At 46.4% G+C, this 20,852-nt stretch overlaps 1 protein-coding gene across 1 annotated transcript in view; it reads left to right on the plus strand.

The window, feature by feature from the left end:
• The window catches only part of LOC139275617 (MAP7 domain-containing protein 2-like), a 223,728-nt gene that overhangs the window by 177,160 nt on the left and 25,716 nt on the right, over positions 1-20,852 (plus strand). The window contains exons 8-13 of the mRNA XM_070892789.1: positions 1,837-1,961; positions 6,177-6,457; positions 13,117-13,255; positions 13,782-13,962; positions 18,289-18,393; positions 18,969-19,022. Coding sequence (XP_070748890.1) covers positions 1,837-1,961; positions 6,177-6,457; positions 13,117-13,255; positions 13,782-13,962; positions 18,289-18,393; positions 18,969-19,022 — 885 coding nt within the window. The remainder of the gene's footprint in view (positions 1-1,836; positions 1,962-6,176; positions 6,458-13,116; positions 13,256-13,781; positions 13,963-18,288; positions 18,394-18,968; positions 19,023-20,852) is intronic.

Raw genomic sequence — 20,852 nt, forward strand, 5'->3', positions numbered from 1 at the left:
GGGATCACGTGGGCCTGGGCCACCAATCACAGTGTAGTATTCTCATTCATGGTAATGGGCGCTCCGAACTCCGCACTCCATTACTGTCGATGAGAATACCCCTAAAACCAAATATAAAACACACAGAAATAATTTTTTTAAATTAATAGAAATTGCATTAAATTAAATGTTTTAGGGAAAAGTTTATTTTTTTGAATTTTTTTTTTAATACAGGTAGTGTTAAAAATAAACTTTCCTTCATATACAGGGTTTTTAATATAAAAATAAGTAGTAACATTTTAATTTTTCTATGTTTTAAAACTCTTACGCTGGTAAAAGTAGGCTATATCCCTGCTTTTACCAGACGCAAGAGTTTGAAGGACATTTGCTAGCCCAAATCTCCGGCCACAAATGTCCTTCCTGCGGGGATGCGTGCAAACATTTTGACAGATCGCAAAAGCCAGTTTTCAGCGTGTCATACACATCCGGAGAGGCTGCAATTTTTGGCCCAGTAAGTTACAATGGAAATAGAAAAAATAAGGACTTCAGTATGGGAACGTGCAAACTCTTGTCCAACTGCCCTCTGACCCCGTCTCACCTGAGGACTGCACACCGTCTTGATTCATGTCCAAGCGCCACGAGGTCGACTCAATACCATACTGTTTCTGTTCGATGCTCAATGCAACATGAAGACTGGATGAATCAATTCTAGTGCGCAGTGGTGCCGAATAATTGAAAACTACTTTTAGTCATGTGATGCTTTTTATATCCAATCACTCTGGCTCCTGTCTCATCCCCATTCTATCCTCCCTGCCTACCTATTGGGCAGATAGCTCGCTTTCCCAGAATTAAAAGTAGTGCAAGCAGCAGTATTTGGCCAATTTGCTATTGATAGTAACATGCTCTGCTAATACTTGAACCGATACTTCGATGCGTTTGAAATGCCCGATTTTCCTGATGCCGACAACAACTGAAGTATCCTGAAAGGAATATTTTGCTGATGGTCAGCAGTGAAATACTCCAACCATTCTTTTCCAACCCTGCAATGAGGTTTTTTTTTTAGCATTTGTCACATTTGCCTTACCTTGCGTAACCTTGGATGTGATGCTGCTCGGGGCAACCAGTAGTGGAACTGCTGTGACTTCTACTTGGATATCACCAAGCCACAAAGATCACAAGGTCCGCGATTTGACTCGTGGCCATGTGCTGGGTTAAATCACCACTTCCGGGGCAGCAATCAGGTGCTTCAGTTGGCCCGAGAACCTCTGACAATTGGAGGAAAAATGAGCCAGGATGCTGCTCCTGATCACTCTGTGACCTCTGTTGAAAGGAGGCCATGAGTGGAAGTCGGGCTGTTGACACTCAGCATCTAGGATAACCTTTGAAGAAAGGTGAGACTCCGGGAATACTGGAGGGCGCTCTGGGAAACTATACGGCAGGCTACCGTCCTGCCCATTGTTTTCTCGGCAGAAATGCCTTGACTACATGAGGCTTCTCCCCATCAGTGAGCCAGTCTCTAGCCTGCTACCTTTCCCTTTGAGTTTAATTTTCCTTGCATCGCCAGAACCCAACACAATTCCAGAGTTACGCTGATGATGGCAAAACTGATGGAAAATGATCTGAAGGAAGATGATTTGTGCCTGACCCAAATCCAAATCCACTTTTAAACCAGCTCCGTGAGCTTGCTGTTCGACAATGAACGCACACTGGAATCAGAGCGTTTAAAGGATGCTTTGGAATTTGGGACAGAATCTTCAGTGAATAAATGCAAAGTGCACGTGTTGGTCTTTTATTTTTAATTTCGGTCATGTTTTAATCTATCTAAGTTTATAGCAAAACAAAAATTGTTTCTTTTAGACAGAGAAAGTGAAAAAGGAAAAGAGGCACTCATCCCCTGGTCCGGTGTCGAGTGTGACGTCGACACTCAGAAGATCGCAGTCTCCAGCAAACATGTCCAAGAGGTCATCTTCTCCGGCAATGAAGTAAGTTATAATGTATATTAGACAAAGATCAAAATGTGACTTGGCTCAGTGGCAGCATTCTTCCCTCTGAGTCAGAAGGTTATGGGTTCGAGTACCACTCCAGACAATCCCAACATTGCGGTCTCTGAATTCTGGGTTGACATCCAGTGGGGGGGCCTGTGCCCAATGGGAGTGGAATGGCGACGCTACCGTCATCCCATCGAGTCAGTCCTTCCGACCATGGTAACAACTTGTCCACATCATCATCATAGGCAGTCCCTCGGAATCGAGGAAGGCTTGCTTCCACTCTTAAAATGAGTCCTTAGGTGGCTGAACAGTCCAATACGAGAACCACAGTCCCTGTCACAGGTGCAACAGATAATCGTTGAGGGAAAGGGGAGGGTGGGACTGGTTTGCCGTACGCTCCTTCCGCTGCCTGCGCTTGATTTCTGCATGCTCTCGGCGATGAGACTCGGTGCTCAGCGCCCTCCCGGATGCACTTCCTCCACTTGGGGCGGTCTTTGGCCAGGGACTCCCAGGTGTCAGTGGGGATGTTGCACTTTATCAGGGAGGCTTTGAGGGTGTCCTTGTAATGTTTCCTCTGCCCACCTTTGGCTCGTTTGCCGTGAAGGAGTTCCGAGTAGAGCACTTGCTTTGCGAGTCTCGTGTCTGGCATGCAAACAATGTGACCTGCCCAGCGAAGCTGATCAAGTGTGGTCAATGCTTCAATGCTGGGGATGTTGGCCTGGTCGAGGACAGTAACCTTGGTGCGCCTATCCTCCATGGGGATTTATAGGATCTTGGTTATAGAAACAGCCCAGAGCACAATCAGTTGGCACTTGGAGTATTGTGTATAGTTTTGGTCTCCTTACCTAAGGAAGGATATACTTGCCATTGAGGGAGTGCAGACTAATTCCTGGGATGGGGGGATTGTCCTATGGAGAGATTGAATAGACTAGGTCTATATTCTTTATTGTTTAGAAGAATTAAAGATGATCTCATTGAAACATGCAACATTCTTACAGGGCTTGACAGGGTAGATTCAGGGAGGATGTTTCCCCCTGGCCTGGGGAGTCCAGAACCAGGGGTCACAGTCTCAGAATAAGGGGACGACCATTTAGGACTGAGATTAGGAGAAACTTCTTCACTGAGAGGGTGGTGAATCTTTGGAATTATCTACCCCAGAGGGCTGTGGAGGCTCAGTCGTTGAGTATATTCAAGACAGAGATTGATAGATTTTTTGGATATTAAGGGAATCGAGGGATATGGGGACAGTGCAGGAAAGTGGAGTTGAGGTAGAAGATCAGCCATGATTTGATTGAATGGCGGAGCAGGCTCGAGGGGCCGAATGGCCGACTCCTGCTCCTAATTCTTATGTTGGATGTAAAAGCAGTGGAGGAAATGTGCTGCCTCATATGCCATTAGACACAGAAGGGAAGGTTGGCTCGAGCATTAATCAGTGATTTAGTGGAGATGCAATGCGAAGAAGGTTTACATACTGACGACATATTAAGACGACCCATGTGGTGTGCCCTAAGTAGATGACCAGATGGCAAGTGGAGTTATGCTCAGCCCCAGATATTAATAACATCGCACAGGCTCTCCTGATGCAAGCTGTTCATAATAAATACGTACAATTAAAAGTCTAAATGGGCCAAATTTCCCCGAGCTGGCGTGCATCTAGGGTGAGACATTCATCCACCACTGATTGCCACCCTGACATTTGTTGTGCTTTGAACGTCCCAAAGGATGTTACCATATTACAGGAAATTTGTGATTACACTAGAGAGGGTACAGAGGATATTTACGAGGAAGTTACCTGGATTGGAGAATTTTAGCTATGAGGAAAGATTGGATAGGCTGGGATTGTTTTCTTTGGAACAGAGGACGATGAGGGAAGACCTTATTGAGGTGTATAAAATTATGAGGGGCCTGGATAGAGTGGATAGGAAGGCCCTACTTCCCTTAGCAGAGGGGTCAACAACCAGGGGGCACAGATTTAAAGTAATTGGGGGGAGGTTTAGAGGGGATTTGAGGGGAAATGACTTCACCCAGAGGGTGGTGGGGGTCTGGAACTCACTGCCTGAAAGGATGGTAGAGGTAGAAACCCTCACCACATTTAAAAAGTACTTGGATGTGCACTTGAAGTGCTGTAACCTACAGGGCTACGGACCTAGAGCTGGAAAGTGGGATTAGGCTGGGTAGCTCTTGGTCGGCCGGCGCGGACACAATGGGCCGAAATGGCCTCCTTCCGTGCTGTAAATTTCTATGGTTCTATGATTCTAATGTAGTAAATGCAGCAGCCAATTTGCGCATAGTAAGGTCCCACAAACAGCAACGAGATAATGACCAAATAATCTGTGTTAGTAATGTTGGCTGATGCAGGTTTGGGGGCACTTGCAGCTACATGTTAATGGTGTGGATCCAGAGATGTGCTGGGAGTACAAATACACAAATCACTAAACGTTGCGACACAGGTTAACAAGGACATATACAAAGCACAGCAAGCAGTAGGATTTATTTCTAGAGGTACAGAATTGAAAAGTAGGGGAGTTATGCTAAACCTGTATCGAACCTTGGTTAGACCACACTTGGAGTACTGCGTAAAGTTCTGGTCACCATGTTATAAAAAGGATCTAGAGGCACTGGAGAGGGTGTAGAGAAGATTTACAAGGATGATACCAGAAATGCGAGGGTATACATATCAGGAAAGGATGAACAGGCTGGGTCTCTTTTCTCGTAAAAAGAAGGCTGAGGGGTGACCTAATCGAGGTCTTTAAAATTATGAAAGGTTTTGATAGAGTGGATACAGAGAGAGTGTTTCCACTTGTGGGGAAGAGCAAAACTAGAGGCCATCAATATACGATAGTCACCAAGAAATCCAACAGAGAATTCAGAAGAAACTTTACCCAGAGAGCGGTGAGAATGTGAAATTCGCTACCACAAGCGAATAGTACCGATGCATTTAAGGGGAGGCTAGACAAACACATGAGGGAGAAGGGAATAGTTGAGGAAAGACTGGAGGAGGCTCAAATGGAGCATAAATGCTGGCATGGACTGGTTGGGCCGAATGGCCTATTTCTGTGCCATATATCCTATGTGTTCCACTTTATGGGGGATTCTGCCATTGATTGTCAGAGGAGAATCCTGGCCTTTTCATTTTCATCTGCCACCAGGTGTGTTCCCGGCATGCAGCGGTGCTATGGATTCTAACGCAGGAAACATGTAATCCCACGTTTGCATGTGTCCGTGGGTTTGCAACCCATCCCCAAGTGGGGAGAATATTTGGTAGGGATGGGGGCCCCTATATAATCGGGTCACAGAACAAGTTCGGTCTTCAGCCACCCAGCCTGAACATGGAGTTAATACATCGCACATTGTGCGGGGAAGGAACCCACTTGTGTCTTGTGTCCAACACACCCCGTGTCTGTAGTACCGTAAATCATTTGTCGGGCTCTGAACAAACATCTGAAACAATGTCCCAAAGCACTTTACAGCCAATGAAGTACTTTTGGAGTGCAGTCACTGATGTAATGTGGGAAACGCGGCAGCCAATTTGCGCACAGCAAGTTCCCACAAACAGCAATTTGATAATGACCAGATCATCTGTTTTTAGTGATGTTGATTGAGGGATAAATATTGGCCAGGATAACTCCCCTGCTCTTCTTCAAAATAGTGTCCTGGGATCTTTTACATCCACCTGAGAGAGCAGACGGGGCCTCGGATTAAAGTCTCATTTGAAAGACGGCACCTCTGTCAGTGCAGCACTCCCTCAGTACTGTCCCTCCGACAATCTGGCATTCCTCAGTACTGCCCCTCCTACAGTGCGACACTCCCTCAGTACTGATCCTCTGTCAGTGCAGCACTCCCTCAGTACTGCCCCTCCAGCAGTGCAGCGCTCTCTCAGTACTGCCCATCCGACTGTGCAGCACTCCCTCAGTATTTCCCCCTCTGACAGTGCAATGCTTCCTCAGCATTGCATTGGAGTGTCAAGTCATGGATTGGGACTTGAACCCACGACCTTCTGATTCAGGTGCAATAGTGCTAGCAGCTAAGACACTTATAAACGATAGAAATATATATACAAAGGTAAATTTTACACCCTGAATTTTACAGTTTGTTTATAAATATTTAATGGACTGAGTAGAATAGTAACGCTTCAACACTTGGTCAAATATGTATAAAGTTGTGTAAATGTTTAATAGTTATGTGGAATTTTTGCTTATCTTTCTGCAGGGCCAGTTCGAAGATTCGAACCCTGTCTCCCAACTCAGGCAAAGAGTTCCCGCTATCTCCGACCTCCAGTGGGAAGTCCTCCCCCATGAGAAGACGACCATCTTCCAATAACATTGCAGAGAGTGGAAGAAAGAGCAAAGAGAAGGGGGAGCTGGCTCGACAGAAATCAGAGGAGGGGTCAGGAGGTGACATTAAATCACCAGAGTTACCTGAAAGTGTGACTCCACCAGTGACCACTCCAGTCAAAGAACACGACCGGAAGAAAGCAGCTCTGAGTGACGGTGCGTATAACAACTTGCGTTTACATATAATGGGGCTGAACTCACGGCCTCGATGGGCGTGTACAAGGTGCACACTCCCGTAGGGATTCCGCAAGTTCTAGGTTCGGGCATGCGCTGCTCATGCGTATAAACCCGGAACTTGCGATCGTGCGAATCTAAAGCAAAGGTCCTCCGTGGCAGACATTTGGGCTATTTGCCCCACTCCTGCCCAGCGAATGCCCTTTAATCTCTTACACCTGGTAAAAGCAGGCGTAAGGCCTGCTTTTATCAGCCTAAGACTTTTAAGGGACAGAAAAATAATTTTTTTTCAGTAATTTAATCATTTAAAAACCCATGAAAAAGTTTATTTTTAGACACTTTAAAATATGTAAATTTATTTTTCAAACAATTACACTTTTGTTTAAAATTAATTAAATTCCATTTTGATTGATTTTATATATATATGATGTTTAATTAATTTTACATATATGATTTTTAAAAATTTATCTGAAGTGTTTGTATGTTTTGGGGGTATTCCCATTCATACCTATGGTGATTTCATACATACGGAACTCACCACAAGTATAAATGGGATTGTACCTACTTTGATTGGTTGGGCTAGCCCACGTGATCCCAGGGACGCTTGCAAAGCACCTGCTTCCATGGCCTCGACGCAGGCCTACGCGCAGAAACCCAGGACTGCCTATGGTGATGATGGGTATAGCGCCTTTAATGTAGTAAAACATCCCAGGACGCTTCACAGGAGAGTTAGCAAACGCACATTTGACACTGAGCCAGATAAGGATATATGAGGACAAGTGACCAAAGGCTTGATGAAAGAGACAGGTTTTAAGGAGCATCTTAAAGGAGGAGAGAGTTAGAGGTGAAGAGGTACAGGGAGGGAATTTCAGATCTTAGGGACCAGGCAGCTGAAAGCATGGCCACTAATGGTTGAGTAATAAAAATCGGGGAAGGGCAAGAGACTAGAATTGCAGGAGCGCAGAGATCTCGGAGGATTGTACAGCTGGAACGGGTAGAGTCGTTCGCTACTACATTTCAAAAATGAAAATATTTCAGTTAGTATTGGACTTATGGAGAGGCCTGTTTGATATAAATGTTGTGCCCCTTAATGATTGAGACTATAAAAGTGGTCTGACAGTCCACAGAATAGTGTTCGACGGTGTATGATATCCCATCATTCATTGTAAGGGTCAGCATCTTTGCTAGCTGAATTGAGCTGAATTGAGTAGACTCGGCCTATATTCTCTGAAGTTTAGAAGAATGAGAGGTGATCTCATTGAAACATATAACATTCTTACAGGGCTTGACAGGGTAGATGCAGGGAGGATGTTTCCCCCGGCTGGGGAGTCTAGAACCAGGGGTCACAGTCTCAGGATAAGGGGTCGGCCATTTAGGACTGAGATGAGGAGAAATTTTTTCACTCAGAATCTTTAGAATTCTCTTCCTCCAGAGGGCTGTGGGGGCTCACGGCTGCGATCAATAGATTTTTGGACACTAAGGGAATCAAGGGTTATGGGGATCGGGCGGGAAAGTGGAGTTGAGGTCGATGATCAGCCATGCTCTCAATGAATGGCGCAGCAGGCTCGAGGGGCTGTATGTTCTACTCCTGCTCCCATATCATATGTTCTTATAAATGGTGATACACTATACAACAGAGTGCTGGGACACAAATTTGCATCCATGTGTGAGTTCAGATCCCACAAGGGCAGGTTGAAAATTTGCTTCTACGAGTTCATAGGTGTTTCAATGAAGGACCCGATGTTCCAGTCCTGAACTCCAGTTGAGTGAGTGGAAGATGCCTGTGCGTGGATTTTTTTAACGTGTGGTGACCGTTGCACATCAGCCACCACACGGGCTTGACAGAGCTCCGCCTTTATCCAGTGGCAAGGGTTAACCAGGGCGACTGGAGAACTAGTGTGCGCACACATCGCAGTGTGGAGTGGCCCGTGCTGCCCCTGGGCCTCGGCTCATCTGGGCCCTGTACCCTCAGTCACCGCACCTCCGCCACAATGTTCCAGGGCCCGGGCGCTTCAGCTCTATTTATAGCCCCGGCCTGCGGTGGTGTTCTCACACAGGTCGGGGCGGCCCACCATGTTGGTACAGGGCCATCGAGTCGCTAAAAACAGCACTGGGCCCTGATTCCGTCAGTTACCATGGGTGACTTTAATCTACATGTTGATTGGGCTAACCAAACTGGTAGCAATACAGTGGAAGAAGATTTCCTGGAGTGTATTAGGGATGGTTTTCTAGACCAATATGTCGAGGAACCAACTAGAGGGCTGGACATCCTAGACTGGGTGATGTGTAATGAGAAAGGACTAATTAGCAATCTTGTTGTGCGTGGCCGCTTGGGGAAGAGTGACCAGAATATGGTAGAATTATTCATTTAAGATGGAGAGTGACATAGTTAATTCAGAGACTAGGGTCCTGAACTTAAGGAAAGGTAACTTCGATGGTATGAGACCTGAATTGGCTAGAATATACTGGCAAATGATACTTAAAGGGTTAATGGTAGATAGGCAATGGCAAACATTTAAAGATCACATGGATGAACTTCAACAATTTTACATCCCTGTCTGGAGTAAAAATAAAATGGGGAAGGTGGCTCAACCGTGGCTAACAGAAGGAGGAACTGAAGGAAATCCTTATTAGGCAGGAAATTGTGTTAGGGAAATTGATGAGATTGAAGGCCGATAAATCCCTGGGGCCTGACAGTCTGCATCCCAGAGTACTTAAGGAAGTGGCCCTAGAAATAGTGGATGCATTGGTGATCATTTTCCAACAGTCTATCGACTCTGGACCAGTTCCTATGGGCTGGAGGGTAGCTAATGTAACGCCACTTTTTTTTTTAAAAAGAAGGGAGAGAGAAAATGGGTAGTTATAGACTGGTTAGCCTGACATCAGTAATGGGGAAAATGTTGGAATCAATTATTAAAGATGAAATAGCAGCGCATTTGGAAAGCAGTGACAGGATCAGTCCAAGTCAGCATAGATTTATGAAAGGGAAATCATGCTTGACAAATCTTCTCGAATTTTTTCAGGATGTAACTAGTAGAGTGGACAAGGGAGAACCAGTGACTGTGGTGTAGTTGGACCTTCAAAAGGCTTTTGACAAGGTCCCACTCAAGAGATCGGTGTGCAAAATCAAAGCACATGGTGTTGGGGGTAATGTACTGACGTGGATAGAGAACTGGTTGGCAGACAGGAAGCAGAGAGTCGGGATAAACTGGTCCTTTTCAGAATGGCAGGCAGTGACTAGTGGGGTGCTGCAGGGCTCAGTGCTGGGACCCCAGCACTTTACAATATACATCAATGATTTAGATGAAGGAATTGAGTGTAATATCTCCAAGTTTGCAGATGACACTAAGCTGGGTGGCAGTGTGAGCTGAGAGGAGGACACTAAGAGGCTGCAGGGTGACTTGGACCGGTTAGGTCAGTGGGAAAATGCATGGCAGATGCAGTATAATGTGGATAAATGTGAGGTTATCCACTTTGGTGGCAAAAACACGAAGGCGGAATATTATCTGAATGGCGGCAGATTAGGAAAAGGGGAGGTGCAGCGAGACCTGGGTGTCATGGTTCATCAGTCATTGAAAGTTGGCATGCAGGTACAGTAGGCGGTGAAGAAGGCAAATGGTATGTTGGCCTTCATAGCTCGGGGATTTGAGTATAGGTGCAGGGAGGTCTTACTGCAGTTGTACAGGGCCTTGGTGAGGCCTCATCTAAAATATTGTGTTCAGTTTTGGTCTCCTAATCTGAGGAAGGACATTTTTGCTATTGAGGGAGTGCAGCGAAGGTTCACCAGACTGATTCCCGGGATGGCAGGACTGACATATGAGGAGAGATTGGATCAACTGGGCCTGTATTCACTGGCGTTTAGAAGGATGAGAGAGGATCTCATAGAAACATATAAAATTCTGACGGGACTGGACAGGTTAGATGCGGGAAGAATGTTCCCGATGTTAGGGAAGTCCAGAACCAGGGGACACAGTCTTAGGATAAGGGGTAGGCTATTTAGGACTCAGATGAGGAGAAACTTCTTCACTCAGAGTTGTTAACCTGTGGAATTCCCTACAGCAGAGTGTTGTTGATGCCAGTTCGTTGGATATATTCAAGAGGGAGTTAGATATAGCCCTTACGTCTAAAGGGATCAAGGAGTATGGAGAGAAAGCAGGAAAGGGGTACTGAGGTGATTGATCAGCTATGATATTGAATAGTGGTTCAGGCTCCTGCACCTACTTTCTATGTTTCTATGTCGAGGATGCTCAAGCATGTGGGGCGATTCTGTCGAAACTGACCCCCGTCCAGTCGGAATTTGTACAAGGTACTCACCAATATAATCTTTTTCCTTGATGCTGGGGTTATCGGCTGCCTCCTCCTCATCGCCTTGCTGGAACTCCTGCAGCTACAGTCCTTGGGCCGGCCGTTCATCTGCTCAACGCTCCCTCCGGGGGGGGGGGGGGGGTCGAGCCTCCTCGGCCCACCTCCTCCCCCAGGCCGATGACCTCCCCTCATGCGGCAAAATCCCTCATTCGGCACAGGCCAGGTCCCGAGGGTGCCCGGATAAAGGAGGTCCAACCTGTATCAGTAAAAGTGACCATGAAGCTGTAGAATTGTCGTAAAAACCCAACTGGTTCACTCATGTCTTATAAGAAAGGAACTCTGCCGTTCTTACCCTGTCTGGCCTATATATGTGAGAAACTCAGGGGAACTAGGGATGGGCAATGGTGGGAAAAGGCGGAGGGAAGGGAAAGATCTCTTTTTTTTTGCTTTCTCTGCCCCACGTTTCGCTGGCTCTTTTCCTCCGTCTAAGCTGACAATCTGACGAGAGGTCCTCGACCTGACACATTAATCTTCCGCTTCCTCTTTCTACAGATGCTGCCTGACCTGCTGAGTGTCTCCAGCATCTTCTGTTTTAATTTCACGTTTCCAGTTTAGGCAACATCTTCCTTGCACATCCTAACATTCAGTTCGCTTCTGCGCAACAAATGCACTTGGTGCAAATCCATTGGGTGTGAAATTGCTCCTTCTTCAGAGGCGGGAGAGACTTTTCCCCTGGGGGATTGTTACCGGCTCCCGCGGAAATTGCCCAGAAGTTTGCGGAGGTGCTGCCATGGCAACGCCGCGCCCCGCGAGTAGTGCCCCGGGCCGCTGCGCAACCGACGGTGACATCATCGGCTTGCGCGCTGACCCCTTCGCTGCTCCCCGTCAACCCCTTACCGGCCAGCGAGGGAAATGACCCCGCGGTCCATGAAGCTGGCCGACATCCGCTCTCGGGGCAGTACTTAAAGGGGAGGGAGCCAGTGGCCCAGGCCGCCATCTTTACTGGATTGCTGACTCTTTGGCCGGCTCCAGTATATGATTCCTAGCGTGGTGCGGGCCAGGCGCTCCGTCTTGGGTGCGGGGCTGCAGTCCAAGTGCCTCGCTGGCCTAGTGGAGATGTCAGAGGCCGTACAGAGTGTGCAGCGGCCCTCCCTTTAAGCGAAGGGGAGAGGCGGTGAATTCGCATCAGCGCTACGCACAGCGACTCCCCAGCCCAGGAACGCTCCGGAAACCACCCCCGGCAGGGAATGAAGCATGTGAGATTGCGTTCCACTGCCTTCGAGGGGCGGTAAGCCCAATTCAGCTCTAGGCGCAGAATGTCCTGGCCCCAGCTGGTCATTGCCCTCAATCGGGGCCACAGGGCAATTTTGCCCCCATTGTGTTTTGTCTCGTGACTCTGTATTCTGAAGTCCAGCCACGCAATCTGATGCTTTTTTCGCCCAGTTCAGGTGTTAAAAGTTGACTCCCTTTCTCATTCAAAAGCAAAATACTGCGGATGCTGGAATCTGGGATAAAAAAAACAGAAAATGCTGGAAATCTCAGCGTGTCAGGCAGCATCTGTGGAGAGAAAGCAGAGTTAACATCTATTGTCGATGACCCTTTGTCAGAACTGGAGAGTGTTCGGAAAGAACCACTGAAAGGGGGAGGGAAAGAACAAAAGGGAAGGTCTGTGATAGGTTGGAAGACAAGAGAGATTAGGTAGACAAAAGGGATGATGGCCCAAATTCAAATGCTAATGCTAGGAGTTAGAAAAACGTTAGTCGAGATAAGGTGTGAATGGTGGGATTATGACCAACTGCCATTAGAGACAAGGGAAAGAAAAGAAAGGAACAGGCTCCAACGGGGGGGGGGGGGGTGCAGGGGGGAGGGGGGGCGCGGGAAGGAGGGGGGGCACGGGAAGGGAGCCAAAGATTGGCAGAGGTTGCGCTCTGAAATTGTTGAACTTCATGTTGAGTCCAGAAGGCTGTAAAGTGCCTAAACGAAAGATGAGATGCTGTTCCTCGAGCTTGTGTTGAGCTTCATTGGAACAGTGCAGGGGGCCAAGGACGGAGATATCAGAGTGGGAGTAGAGTCGAGTAGAGAATTAAAGTGACAGGCGACCGGAAGCTCAGGGTCACACTTACGGACTGAACGGAGGTGCTCCGCAAAGTTGAGGTCATCAACCCGAGACGTTAACTCTGCTTTCTCTCCACAGATGCTACCTGACCTGCTGAGATTTCCAGCATCTTCTGTTTTTGCTCCGTTTCTCATTGTCGTTGTGTCCCAATGTATTTACTGCTCTGCAGAATGGCAGCACATCTCTGACTGTGACTTGGCTCTCCACACTTCTCTTTCAGACACATCCAGTACTAAGACCATGGCGGGAACGACTAACGCCGAGGAAGCAGCTAAACTTCTGGCAGAACGCCGAAAACATGTCCGGCTGCAGAAGGAGATCAAGGAGCAGGTGCGACGAGAGCAGGAGGAAGCCGAAAGGTAGCGTGCTATATTTAGAAACGGGGTCAGTAACCAGGCTTCAGTCGATGAAGGTTGTGTATTTATCTGCTGCATCCTGTTTCTTTGGTGTCTCTTTACGACAACGACTATAATTTGCTACGTTAAAGGCGATATATCATACATCCCAGTGCGCTTCACAGGAGTGTCATCAGACCAAAACCTTGTGCAAAGAGGGAGGTTTTATGAACTGTCTTAAAGGAGGAGAGATTTAGGGAGGGAATTCCAGAGCTTGGGGCCTTGGCAGCTGACTGCACGACCGTCAGTGGTAGACCAAAGAAAATCAGGGATGTGCAGCATTGATTTTTGGATATTAAGGGAATCAAGGGATATGGGGACAGTGCAGGAAAGTGGAGTTGAGGTCGAAGATCAGCCTTGATCTCATTGAATGGTGGAGCAGGCTCGAGGGGCCAAATGGCTGCCTCCTGTTCCTAATTCCCATGTTATGAAGGATAATATTTTATGCAAATGACTGTACCTTGATGAATAAATCTGGTGCTTGTTAAAGGAAATTGAAGGAAGAGTTGGAGAGAAAAGAGGCTGAAGAGAAAGCTCGCCGTGAGGAAGAGGCACGCAAGCTTGAGGAAGAGCAAAGACAGCAGGAGCTGGAACGCCAGAGAAAAGCAGAAGAGGAAAGAATCTTAAAAGAACAGCAGGAAATAGAACTCCTGGCCAGACTCGAACAGCTGGTTAGTGGTGGGGTGATGTTTCACTGTTGCACTGGATATGTATAACTTCTCCTCGGTGCCTTTATGCCCATTTCTCACCCCTGAATGGCAAATGGAATGAAAGCTGCAACCATCATGGTGAAATGGTTAGATGAACACTGTAACACTGTTGTAATGTATTTGCTTCATGGGTTCTTTGCTAAGAATTCATAGCAACACATGGCTATTAAGAACTAGTTGGTTTATTAGCAAAGGTTTAACAATCCACTACACATTACCAGTTCATCCACCAGGCTCACAACCACCTGCCTCATCGTGGATCCCCTGAACCCAACTGGCTGGGGATTTATTGAGTCTTGTGAACATCACGTGACTGGCTCAGCCATTCCCAACTCAACAGCTCTACAAGCCTGTGAGCATCCTCACCAGGTGCATATATTACCGCTGTAATGGGACATTTTGAACTCTTATCACACACGACTGTAATCAGTGAAACTCAATCCTGTCAAGTTAGAGGTTTAAAACCTGTAGTGTAGTGTTTGTTACTGGAATAATAATCCAGAAACCATAAGTTCAGATCTTTTACGCCCACGTTAGACGGCACATGAGGCCTCAGTTTAACATCTCATCCAAAAGACGGCACCTCCGACAGTGCAGCACTGCGCTGGAGTGTCCGCCTAGATTTATGTGCTCGAGTCTCTTGAGTGGGAGTTGAACCCACAACCTTCTGACTCAGAGGAGAGTGTGCTGCTCACTGAGCCACGGCTGGCATTACACTAGCCACATACAGCAGGGGGCAGAATCGGGGCTTGGGTGCCTGTTGTCCTATCGCTGACCTACGCCTGTGTCCAGCGAGGCTCGTGAGCTCTTTTACGAGTAAGATGCTGTATATTTCCATCATTTTCCTGATTTAACTTCACACTATTCTCCTGGAAATTTGCATAAAATGTCAAATGTAGCAGCAATTACAGCTCGAGACTCTCAGCCAGGGCGACCATTCCAAACCCAGGCTTAAACAGCCAGGATTTTTAACAATTCTTGTTGTTTTATTACACATTGAAGCTTACGTTAGAGGAACAGACTCCTCCTGTTCACGGGAGGGGGAATTGCTGGAACATAAGAACATAAGAAATAGGAGCAATCATGGACTCAGGTCCACTTCCCCGCCCGCTCCTCATAACCCCTTATCACCTTATCATTTAAAAAACTGTCTATTTCTGTCTTAAATTTATTCAATGTCCCAGCTTCCACAGCTCTCTGAGGCAGCGAATTCCACAGATTCACAACCCTCTGAGAGAAGAAATTTCTCCTCATCTCTGTTTTAAATGGGCGGCCCCTTATTCGAAGATTATGCCCCCTAGTTCTAGTCTCCCCCATCAGTGGAAACATTCTCTCTGCATCCACCTTGTCAAGCCCCCTCATAATCTTATACGTTTCGATAAGATCACCTCTCATTCTTCTGAATTCCAATGAGTAGAGGCCCAACCTACTTAACCTTTCCTCATAAGTCAACCCCCTCATCTCTGGAATCAATCTAGTGAACCTTCTCTGAACTGCCTCCAAAGCAAGTATATCCTTTCGTAAATATGGAAACCAAAACTGCACGCAGTATTCCAGGTGTGGCCTCACCAATACCTTATATTAGCTGTAGCAAGACTTCCCTGCTTTTATACTCCATCCCCTTTGCAATAAAGGCCAAGATACCACTGGCCTTCCTGATCACTTGCTGTACCTGCATGCTAACCTTTTGTTTCATGCACAAGCAGCTACACATTACTGTTATCTTAGGGATGCGGTAACACTTTCTTAGAACTTTTTTGGGGGTGACTTTTGAGCCCCACACACTGAGGACTATTAATTCTACTTCAAATATCCAGCAAGTTAGATGAAAAGCAAAGCTCTGCCCTGGTAATATCCCTTTGTCTCTCTTTTGGTAGAACACTCAATGATTGAGCAGTGTAACATTGTTCCATTTCCCACAGCATCATGTGGCCTTGCTCAGAACATAAGAAATAGGAGCAGGAGTCGGCCATTTGGCCCCTCGAGCTTGCTCCACCATGTAATAAGATCATGGCTGATCTGATCTTGGCCTCAACTCCACTTCCCTGCCCGCTCCCCATAACCCTTGACTCCCCTATCGTTCAAAAATCTGTCTTATCTCTTTAGGTCCAGTTTTGTGCCTTCAGTTCATGCCGATTAGAAACTTGCATGAGACAGTCTAGGCTCATTTCACCTAGAACTCTTACAGCTAATTGACCTCTTATCAAGCTTTCTTGGATTTGACATAAATCCTGGAGGTCACGGGTCACTGTCTAACTAGGAACATAGGAAGGGGAGTAGCCCATTTGGCTCCTCGAGCCTGTTTCACCATTTGGTTAGACCATGGCTGATCTGTACCTCAAATCCATTTACCCACCTTTGCTTCGTATCCCTTGATACCCTTACCCAACAACAATCTATTGCTCTCAGTAATTATAGCTCCAATTGACCCCCAGCATCCACAGCCTTTTGGGGAAGAGTCCAGATTCCCATGATTCTTTATGTGTAAAAGTGCCTCCTGATCTCACTCCTGAATGGCTGAGCTCCAATTTTAAGATGATCCCCTCTTGTTCTGGATTCCTCCACCAAGAGGATTAGTTCATCTATATCGACTCTATCAAATCCCTATTATCATTTTAAACACCTTGCTTGGATCGCCGCTTAATCTTCTCTCCTCACGGGACTACAAGCCAAGTTTCGGCAACCTGCCTCATAATTTAAGCCCTGGCCGCCATTCTAACTCACTGCGCCAGCCAGCCTCCTTACTGGAATATTGAGCCGTAAATTGCGGCCTCTCTGGGCGTGTACGATGCGCATGCGCCAAGACCCGGCTTTTCCGATCCGTCAAAATGTCATTTGACAGATCGCCACATCCCTGGGAGAAGGACATTCGGGCGTGGCGATTTGGGATATTTGCCCAACTCATGCCCAATGAATGTCCTTCAAACTCTTACGCCTGGTAAAAGCAGGCATGTAGCCTAAGAGTTCACCAGTGTAAGAGTTTTAAAAGATGGAAAAATTAAATGTTATCACTAACTTTTATATTAAAAACCCTGTCCATTAAGGCAAGTTTATTTTTACCTCATTAAAAAAATATATTTTAAAAATCCCCCCCAAAATTTTTGTCCAAAAGATTTACTTAAATTCAATTTCAAATAATTTTAAATGTGAGGTCTTTTTTTTTTAATTTATTGTGTTGTGTTTCTGTTTGGGGGTATTCTCATTGGCAGTATAATGGGAGCTCGTACAAACGGAGTTCCCATGATTAACAGTGACAATACTCCATTGTGATTGGTGGTCCAGGCCACGTGATCCCAGGTTGAGCTTATGTTCCTGGGATACATGGGCCCACTTGCTGGGCTGTGCATCTAGCCCTCGGACCGTAAGTCTACCTTCCTCCGGGACCAAAAGGTACTTTCGGAAAAACATTTCGGTCGGAGGCGTCGGCTCGCAGGAAGCCCCCGACCGCAATTTCTGGGCCGATATTTATACTGACACATTTCAGCTCTGGTGCAAGGAACTTGCTGGGTATAATCAAGTTACAGTGTCATTCAAGAATGAGATTCTAACCTGGGTCCCCCTCAGGCAAAGCTCAAGCTTGACTGCTAGATTATATTATATTATATTGTTAGAATATTATATATTATATTGGCTGATCATATGATCAAAGTCGCAAAAGGCTTTCGGTACTCAGAGTTAACTAGCATCCTCCTCTGTGTGGAAGGTTGAAGTCATGATTATGGTCATTTCACAAATATATATTTCCTTTATGAAACTTGCTTTCTTACACCTTTATTTAGTGTCAGCTGTGGCTCAGTGGGCAGCACCCTCGCCCCTGAGTCAGAAGGTTGTGGGTTCAAGTCCCACTCCAGGGACTTGAACAGAAAAAAATCAAGGCTGACACTCCCAGTGCAGTGCTGAGGGATGAGATGTTAAACTGTCTGTTCTCTCAGCTGGATGTAAAAGATCCCATGGCACTATTTCGAAGAAGACCAGGGGAGTTATCCCCAGTGTCCTGGGGCCAATATTTATCCCTCAATCAACATAACAAAAACAGATTATCTGCTCATTGACGTGTGTGGGAGCTTGCTGTGTGCAAATTGGCAGCAGCGTTTCCCACATTACAACAGTGACCACACTCCAAATAGTACTTCTTTGGCTGTAAAGCGCTTTGAGACGTCCGGTGGTCGTGAAAGGCACTATGTAAATGCAAGTCTTTTATTTAGGCCAAGATACATGTAACTATAATTTAGGGATTTATAATTTAGGATTTTTTTACAGCGGTCTCCTGTGTTTCTTTTTCTTCAGCGGGAAGAGGCTGAAGCCAGGGCTCGTGAGGCCGCTGAACGACAGCGGCAAGAGCGGGAACAGGCCATTCATCAGATTGAACAGGAGCGGATGGAGAGAAAGAAGGTTAGGAGGGAGTATTGTGTAAATAATGACAACAACAACAACTTTTATTTATATAGTGCCTTTAACGTAGTAAAACGTCCCAAGGTGCTGAAGCGTTATAAGACAGAACAAATAAATTTGACACCAAGCTGCATAAGAAGAAATTACGGCAGATGGTAGGTTTTAAGGAGCGTCTTGAAGGAGGAACGAGAGGTAGAGAGGCGGAGAGGTTTAGGGAGGGAGTTCCAGAGCTTGGGGTCCAGGCAGCTGAAGGCACAGCCACATACGCATAGGAGCAGTTGAGCAGTTATCATCAGAGATGCTCAGGAGGGCAGAATTAGAGGAGCACAGACATTTTGGGGGGTTTGTGGGGCTGGAGGAGATTACAGAGATAGGGAGGCCATGGAGGGATTTGTAAACAGGAATGAGAATTTTGAAATCGAGGCGTTGCTTAACCAGGAGCCAATGTAGGTCGATGAGCACAGGGGTGATGGGTGAGCGGGGCGGTGCGAGTTTTGGCTAACTCAGAACAGTGGTAGGATTTAGTTTGTGGAAAATATAACCGATTCTTTTTCTCGACGATTTTTTTTTCCCAGAGAATAGAAGAGATCATGAAAAGAACCAGACGTGGAGATGCGGGCGAAATCAAGGTAACCCACTACCATGGCTACCGAATATTCATCCTTCTATTCAACAAGCTTTCCCTCCTCGCTCAATGTTATGACATTCTGGAGCAGGCTTCCAATGTTATTGCCTCAACCAATCGGTGGTTCTCCTCACGTGAGTCCAGGCAAGGAAAGTCAGGAGGCTAGCTGAATGTGGTGGGATAACGGTCACGTTTGCTGCTGTCTCCATCCGATGTCCATTACCCGGGTAATCCTGTGATTCCCAATAACGTAAGCCAGGAAATTATGCTGGACAATTTCATTGTAGAAAAAAAGGGATTCAAACATGTATTTTACTTTGGTTAATGCCTCTATTAATATAGCAGGCGAGGGCAGTTGATGTGAACCCACACAGTGTCTGTACCACAATATCACACATCACAATGGTATCCCGGTTTTTGATTGGTAATACCAGTGGCCACAAGAAACAAAAGAAGAAAAACACAGCCCTTTTCCTGGTCATGTGTATATACTCTAGGTTTTCTCCTTGTTTGGCTCGCTCTGTGACACACACCACTCCTGGGTGAAATGGCAAGCAGCTAGCCTGGTCTTGGCCATTAGCTAATGCCACTCTGAACTAGCCGTGAGGAGATGTGTAATGGTTTCCACGGTGATTGTCCGACTGAATTTCTTGCCCTCTATCCATGTGGTGAAATGTCTGAGCTCTACTTGCCACCTGTTGATATGTAGAATGATATTAGGAGTTCACCGGGAGGGGGGCTACGTTGCTCCAAGGACATTGTGGATTAAGTCAAAGCTAATTCATTCTCAGGGTGTGGGCGTCGCTGGTAAGACTGGCAATTAAAAGTGCAGGGCTACGGACCAAGAGCTGGAAAGTGGGATTAGGCTGGATAGCCTCTTTGTCGGCCGGCGCAGACACAATGGGCCGAAATGGCCTCCTTCAGTGCTGTAAATTTCTATGGGCTAAAAATTTGCCAACCTTGCGCCCGATTTTTGCCGATATTTTGCCATTTTTGACGAATAACGGCGAACCGGGAAATTCGGAGAAGTCTTGCGTCGGCGGTTTTTAAGTACCGCTGAGGAGTAGACCGCTGGTGTGTAAGTCTCGGAATAGCGCTTTCACCAAAAATGTGGCTCATAGCGCGCCCGTAGTTAGTCCGGGAAAAATCTGCATTGCAGCCCCTTGGAACAGAAGACCTGCAAAAAAGGTAAGTTAAAGTTTTTATTTTTTAATTCTTTTACAGCGATTAGAATGTTTTGTGATTTTTTTTTTTGCGTTTTTTTTTGTGTTTGCCGCCCTCCCAAAACGCGTCTCGCAGCGGTATCGGCCTCGGAGAAAAGTTGCAGAAAATTCGCAGTTTGCGCCACAAACCCTCGTGGAACGCCGATTCTTGCCGCTAGGCGAATGGAAGGCTGAATTTTAGGCCTCGTAGTGGGAGCGGAGTCATAGCCATATTTTTGGTGAAAAAATACCGCTATCACCAAAAATTTAATTTCTAGCCCTATGATTCTATGACAATATAAACTAAATGGTACAGTTTTAAAGGGGGTTCAGGAACATGCAAACCCGTGGGTGTTTGTACACAAATATTTGAAGGTGGCAGGGCAAGTTTAGAAGGCTGTTAAAGCATTTGGGATCCTTGGCTTTATAAACAGAGGCATCGAACACAAAAGCAAGGACGTCATGCTCAACCTTTATAAACCACTGGTCAGGCTTCAGCTGGAGTATTGTGGTCAATTCTGGGCACCACACTTGTCAAAACCTTGGAGAGGCTGCAGAAGAGATGTACTGGAATGGTGAAGAAGATCCATCGACCCGAAATGTTAACTCTGTTTCTCCCTCCACAGATGCTG

This window comes from Pristiophorus japonicus, chromosome 11 (assembly GCF_044704955.1).
Source record: "Pristiophorus japonicus isolate sPriJap1 chromosome 11, sPriJap1.hap1, whole genome shotgun sequence".
Taxonomy (NCBI): Eukaryota; Metazoa; Chordata; class Chondrichthyes; family Pristiophoridae; genus Pristiophorus; species Pristiophorus japonicus.